Source organism: Rhagoletis pomonella, unplaced genomic scaffold (assembly GCF_013731165.1).
Source record: "Rhagoletis pomonella isolate Grant_MI unplaced genomic scaffold, Rhpom_1.0 Rhpom_scaffold_00006, whole genome shotgun sequence".
Taxonomy (NCBI): Eukaryota; Metazoa; Arthropoda; class Insecta; order Diptera; family Tephritidae; genus Rhagoletis; species Rhagoletis pomonella.
In genome coordinates this window covers 70,788,549-70,795,685 of record NW_023458560.1, presented here as the reverse complement: position 1 = coordinate 70,795,685, position 7,137 = coordinate 70,788,549, and the positions used below count along the sequence as shown (strand labels likewise).

Here is a 7,137-nt window from a genome sequence, read left to right as displayed (position 1 = left end):
CAAACGGAGCATTGACTGCTGTAATCGCGCGCCTCTTAAACTGGATCTGCACAAATATAAATCTGTGGGAGATATACTTGAATGAAATAGGAGCCAAGGAGGCTATGTGTCTAATTTGGAAGTCGCCCCCAAAAAGGTGTTACAGTTTGCCAAGAGGATTGCAATAGCTTACCTAACCTAAAATAGATGCAATCCAGGTCCTACAGACTACTAGTACGCACCTCTAATCACTTTACACGAATAAAATCCATCAGCTAGCTTTTAAATAAAACACACTATTTTTTATTTACGTTTTTGGCCTTAAAGAGCGTTTAATATGATATTTTTTCATAGTATTTCCAAGATATGTGATTAAAATTTCTTCCATTATTAATGATTAGTTTGTAATAAAAATGAAAGATATTCATATGCACTTAATGTTTTCATATACATAAGCGATCTTATGAGCTACTCAGACACTACTGAACTTAAAAGCTAATGACTAATGCTGTTTGAGAAAATCTAAATACATATTTGCCCTTGTGTCAATTTTGAAACTTTATGTAGTAAAAAACGAAATTTTGATTTATTCAGATGTTCGTAATATACATATATTGACTTCCAAATGGTATGAAATTATCGAGCTATTTACACGGGGGGTACTTCAATGACCGCAAATTTTAGAAATAAAAACCAAACAGTAAAATTTTAAAAATAAAGTTCCAGGCATTCTTGCGTACTTAAAACTAACAAAAAAAAATATATATTTAAACCGATGAAGATCTTTCGAAAGTATTTCATTTTTTACGAGCTGAATTAATTTCATTTATGGAAATTGCATTTTTTTAAATTTATAACAAAAGACTTACGACACGAACTTTTGTGTGTGTCAAATTCCATTTTCCGTGCGGAGTCATCTGCTTACATTGCTAATCTATATTAATTTTTCTTGCTGCTTTTTACGTTGCATTAACTTTGGTCTGATTTCGTTTTTTTGAAAACTGCGTATCTATTTGCAGTAAATATAAAATTACATAATTAGTAAATCCACTTAAATATGATTTTTAAATTATATGTATGTATTTGTATATGCCTATATAAAATTGACTTGCATTGGTCCACTTAACGAAATTAAAATCTTCAACACACCGTAAGATTTTTCCTTTCTCTTTCAAGCTTCCGTTACTTAGTCAGACTGCTCTCTATGCTTGCGCGCAATGTAGCTCCTAAGTCTACGCTCGCGAAGCTACCGATTTTTTTGTTCTTCGTCGACAGGAGACAATAAATTTTTCTTGTCTTTTACACTCACTTACTTTGCTAGTTGCTACTTTAAATACACAGTATTTGTTTGAATGTCTATAAAAAAAATGATTTACACCAAACGTTAATTTGCGCTTGGCACGAGCACACACATACACACACTCACACACGCACTTAGAACTGCACTGTAAACTCGTCAAAGCGTCCAACCCTTAGACCGCCACAATTTTGCTGGGATCCACTTTAACCCGCAAAAATACTGTATCCTCTTTGATGAAAGGTCGCCTGTGCAGCATTTCATGCGAAATGAAGCGTGGAAAGCCGAAACCCAACTGATCCGGTTCATTCGAGGGCCGCTGGAAGTTCTCCCATGTCGGATCGGGCACAAACGACTCAGCCACACCGCCCTGTCCGCTCTGCGCACCTTGTTCGAAGAGTGTGAATGTGATCGAGTGCGAGAATGGCCATTTCAGTAGCGCATCATATTCGCCCGGCAGCACTTTGATATACACCGATACGTGCGTGTTCTCGCCCGGTCCGTTGCCATTGAGAAACATTGAAGCCTGTAACTTGTAACCATATTGCGAGGTATAAAATGGCGGCGAAACCAACTCAAGTCCATCTTTGTTGCGCGCCTCTGTCATTTTGGCCGACCAATCGGTAATCTTCCACAGCAACGTGCCGGTGTAGTTGATCGAAAGCTTCGAAACAGCGGTCTTCAGCATTTGTATTTGTTGTCCTTGGCGTGAAGAGAGCGCCACCATGAGTGACAAATGTGACGCTGCATTTGCTTCCAAATGAGCTTCGAGCATGTGACGTGGTCCCTTGAAGCGACAGCCGGCCTCCTTGAAACTGCATGCAATCGCTAGTGCCTTACATTCATCACGCAAATGCCCCTCCATGTCGCCGCGTGCAATAGGACCTGCATCACAGCGTTTTGGACATGTCATAGGCGCACGTGGGCACTGGGCTGCATGCAGCGGTAGTGTGTCGGAGGAGAATTCGCGTGTGCAGTGTATGCAACGACGTAAGCGTTTGGCACAATCCTTTGACTTGTGTAGCGTCATTCGACCGCGCAGCACACGCTGACCACACTTGGCCTCGCAATAGATGGGCTCTTGGCCGCAAGTGCCGGCATGCTCTTCGAGGCCAGCGCCAGAGAATTCACTTTGACAGAACTCGCATTTTGTGCGTCGCATATTGCAGGTGAACTGTAGGTGATCGGTCATCATGATGCGAGGAATTTGTGCACCACACTTATTCGGACACTGGGTGGCGTCGTGCTTGCAAACGTTCAAGTGGCCCTGAAAGGAGAGAGAGATGAGGAAAATTTGTTGTTAGTTATGTAGAAATGCAGTGAAATAGAATTCAGTAAATTGATAAAGGTAGCCTTAATATACAAAAACTAGTAACTTTTACTAAGCATGTAATTTTTTTAACTGAAAAGCTCTTAGTAGTAGTATTGTGTATGTTATCTATATCCGCATTTCATCCGCCAACACATAGCGAGTGCGAAGAGCGAAACCAGTAGAACAAATGGAAGTCTGACCATGAAAGGTTAGGCTAGCATTCTAGGCAGATGTCTGTGGTCACGGGATTTCTTTCATTCAAACTATTTAGTCGCCGAAAATATTCATTGGAAATGATTGTTCCTTATGTTGCTAGAAGCTTAGAACACCCCATATCCTTCCAATAAAATCACACTGAAGGCATAAACTTCCTTTAAAGAAGTTTTTTCGAATCATCACGTTGCGACCAAGAGAGATTGCGTTCCACATTAGGTGCATTCGCGAAGTCTTGCAAAGCCCTTGCACCGGTACACGGCATGCAAGACTTTGAGAATACCCATATTGTTTTAAAGAATCACCTTCTCTTAACTAGTTGCTTGCCGTTAGGTCTAAAAAGCGATTGCTTTATTCACCTTTCAGCAGCATTTTGAAGATACTTCTATCTATACGTGCCGTCCAATCACTATCTTTGAGTACATTTGGAATCCAAATATCCAGCTTGCTGCATCTTCAGATGGGAGTGAAAACTTTCTATACTAATTTTCAATGTTTCTCTTGCAACATGTATCGACGGTTTGACTGGATAAAAGCCTTTAATCTTTCTTCATCAACCTCGGTGCGCTTTTCTGTCGGTGCAGCATCTTTAGTGTCAGAATTCCTGGAGCAGTAACTACAGGTAATCGGTGTATGTCAGTAGAAGCGCTGATAAGAACAGAGCTCCGCAGGCAGCTGATGTCTACTCCGGAGGGTTCCTCGGGTTTGGTCCAGCAAATGCCGAACAACTGCGAAGGAATTCATGAGATGATTCCACATCGTCCTCCAAGCAGCTGCGACAGTAAGAGTGCGTGGGTTCCTAATGAACAGGGTCCGCTCAGTAAGAATCGAGAGCGGGCGCTTAAGCAGCGGCAGATAGCCCCTTGACCGCGTGTGACCAGAAAGATCTTCCAAGGGGTTTTTTTCTCAACGCATGCTGAGCCGACTGTAGCCCCATCTGCCCAGTAGTGCGCAGGTTGCCAAAAGAACTCCTATGTCTTGCCTGTGCGGGGGCGCCGAGGGTACCCGGCCTAGCCAACTTATCAGCCCTGCACTTTTCAGTGATGCCACTGTGTCCTGGCATACCCAAATCGTCTTGATTTGGAAATACTCTGAGGCATTGAAAGAGAGGTAAGCATTCTCCGCAAAAATCTGGCAGCCGGAATATGAGATTTACTAAGAGTTTCTAGCAAAATACACCTGCCCCAACTCTGCCATCTACGTTAAGATCCATTTCTTCCAGTAAGAAGTCCAGGTTTTTAAAAATTAACTCTAACTTAACGCAAGTTTTTACAACTTGTCACAAGTTTTTTCCTTTACGGAAGTGAAAGTGTATGGTATGGAGAAAATGCATACTGTCTTCGTCCATCTTCACATTGTTGCAATAAACGTATCTCCAAAACTCGATCCAACCACTCAACTTTTATTTGAAATGAAGTTTAAACAATTGACTGTTAAATAACATATGACATACAAGCATGATACAAAAAAGAAGGTAGTTTCAATAAACAACTTTTTGATTAAAAAGCAGATTTTTGACAATTGCTCAATTGTGAAAAATTCAAAGCGGCATTACCCAATTGTAAGTTTTTTGGTGTGGGACATTTTATATTCTAAATTTGGGATTATAAAGTAAATAGTTGTATTAATATATACCTTTTAAAACTAATCAATATCTTATTTTGAAAACGTTTAAATTTTACGCCACACCTTCTGGAAAGTAACATGATCACAGGGTGTATCCCGCAAACCATTTTAAGCTAAACCTTCAGGGATTATATTCTTGCCAAGACCCACAGGCATAAGCCGAAATTGCGTCGCAAGTTTTATGATCGGCTTGGGTAAGGTTTAACCACTTAACCCCCCTTTGTTTTCTTCGCTACTGAATTCTATAAACTGTCAGCTTTCACACAATTTAAAATATACATGTGTATTTAAAAATGTCATGAAAATTGTGTGCTAGCTTCATGTTGCAAAATGTTTCAAGGAAATGTTGTGGAATTTCACACTTATTTCTTGTTTATTTCTTATTATGCTATGCTTAAGAACAAAATATTTTTAAATCGACAAAACATTAACATTATACGAAAATTTGAAGGATTTTAGATATTGGGTATGGTAGCACGAAATGTCACAATCTGCTTAATTGTCAGGTTGTTAATATGGCGACGAAAAAGTGACAATGGAACTACCTTGTTTTTTGTATCATGCATACAAGTATATGGACTTTTACTCAATCTAATAGTATGATTTAGGATACGATAACAGGCAATGCGCTTCACTTGAGCAAAAGAAGTGTCAAACAGTTTGCCAAAGCTAATAAGTCAGAATTAGGCTACTTTCGTGCTGCCCTCAACAACTTACTAGTCCAATAAAGTTCCCAACCGGCACATGAATGAATTTTTTTTACGGCTGCTGTGATTTTTAAACATGAAGCAATCTTCTAACTTTTTTAATATCACTTTCCAAGTTAAAAAGGTCGCTCTACACAAAGATCAACTCCACAAAACATTTTACCTAATTTTTTTTTCTCTACATCACCCCTTTTAACCTAAGTTTCATTCACTACCTATTTAGAACTTGACTTCTTAATTCGCTAGAATTTCCATTTATTGCTTCTTATGAATGAATTCAAAAATGTAACAACAAAAAACGTCAAAATGGCCACAAACTGTTTAAGACAACATTAGAAGCGTAATAAAATTTAACAGACATTCTAATATTTTTCTAAGAACGCTCTTAAAGTCAACTAATAAAAATAGTTTGCTTAATGAATGAAATATCAGTTGTTGTGTGGCTATTTCGCCCGCTGCTACCACTATGATGAACTTGTTAGTTGAAGCAACTTGAATGTAATTAATTTTTTGCTTTTTAAAAACAAGAAATTATGTGTAAAAATTACGCGTGTGTAAACGTTTATTTTTTATTTTTTATTGTTTTATTTTTTTTTTTAGTTTTCGTACACACCTTTAATTTTCTCAGCTCATCGGACCATTTGCAACCCTGTTTATGGTGTATGCAGAAGACGAGTGAACCCATGATGGCTTGTTTGGGATCGGGGCCAGGGTAGATCTGCAAGAGAAAAAAAAGTTTAATTAGTTTTGGAATTTAGTTAACTACTTTAGTAGCAGTAATATATGTACATATGTATGTATATAGTAAACATAGTTTTGGATAATAATAAATAGGAGTTGACCATGGTTTGCAAGAGCTAAAATGTCAGCAGCTCCAAAGAAAATTTATCTTCTTAAAAACTATAGTTAATATAGAGAACTATGTATATATGTATGTATGTAGATAATTTATTTTACTTCTCAAGTTGTTGGTCTTCTAAGCTGTCGAACAACCCTCCATTATTTTCACCTTTCACTTGGAATTTTTTCTTCCAAAAACTAAACTGATATTCGCCTTTTTTGCCGAAAATATTTTTTAAACATTACATGAATATTTCTAATGAGCGCTGTCACGCCATCTCACAGACTGTCATAAATTTGAAATATACTTTGAGATATATACTACAAGTAACACATATTTGCTTAGGCTCGCCACCAAGTGACATTTGTCACAGATAGGCTGGCGACCTGTTAAACAGTATATTCATTTGCTTTATTGATGAGAGAGGCTGATAATTTCGGGTAAGCATTGACTGCACACGTCAGGGAGCGACCTTCCTTATCAGCAGGAGCGTTTTTTTTTTATTACCCACAAAGCAATGTGAATGCATGCCTAATGCATAAGGCAGCGAATATCTTAGTGGAAACTTACGTACGTACCTATTTATATACTGAGTTAGAAAAAAGTAAAATATGAAATATGGCTCTTTTAGGGTATAGAAGAAATTCTTTCTAATTTAGCCAGTGTGAAAAGTAGTGTTTAAGGAGCTGAAAATTACTATTTTGTTTGTCTAAGAATCATTTTTTCTTATCTACCTGCCAGTTGACGTGATGTGGTGGGAAAATAATTCCCGTGTGTCAAGTTAGCACTACACTTTTCGAATTTGGAAAAGCTAACTACGGCATTAATTGTAGTGTTTTTGTTGTAAATTTGTTGTTTGGTTTTGTTGTAAATTTGTAGCTCTCGTTTTTTAAGAAAAAATGGTATGTAGTGCTAACTTGACACCATACACCTAGTCGATAGAATTGAGATATTGAAAATGTTATAACGGCATTCATTGTAGCTTTTTTGTTGTAAATTTGTTGTGGAAAGAAAAAATTTGTAGCTCTCGTCTTTTAAGAAAAAATGGTATGTAGTGCTAACTTGACACCATACACCTAGTCGATAGAATTGAGATATTGGAAATGTTATAACGGCATTAATTGTAGCTTTTAACTTTAAAATTTGTTGTGGAAAGAAAAAA

General features: G+C 37.7%; 1 protein-coding gene across 2 annotated transcripts in view; it reads right to left on the bottom strand.

Moving 5' to 3' along the window:
• Window positions 1-827: 827 nt before the first annotated feature.
• LOC118741236 (TNF receptor-associated factor 4) overlaps window positions 828-7,137 on the bottom strand; it is a 57,379-nt gene continuing 51,069 nt past the window's right edge. The window contains exons 2-3 of one of the 2 annotated variants that reach the window (XM_036473148.1): window positions 5,748-5,852; window positions 828-2,543 (exon numbers count right to left, since the gene is read on the bottom strand). In XM_036473148.1, coding sequence (XP_036329041.1) covers window positions 1,452-2,543; window positions 5,748-5,852 — 1,197 coding nt within the window. In that variant the 3' untranslated portion in view covers window positions 828-1,451. The remainder of the gene's footprint in view (window positions 2,544-5,747; window positions 5,853-7,137) is intronic. The other variant, XM_036473149.1, reaches the window with a different exon arrangement.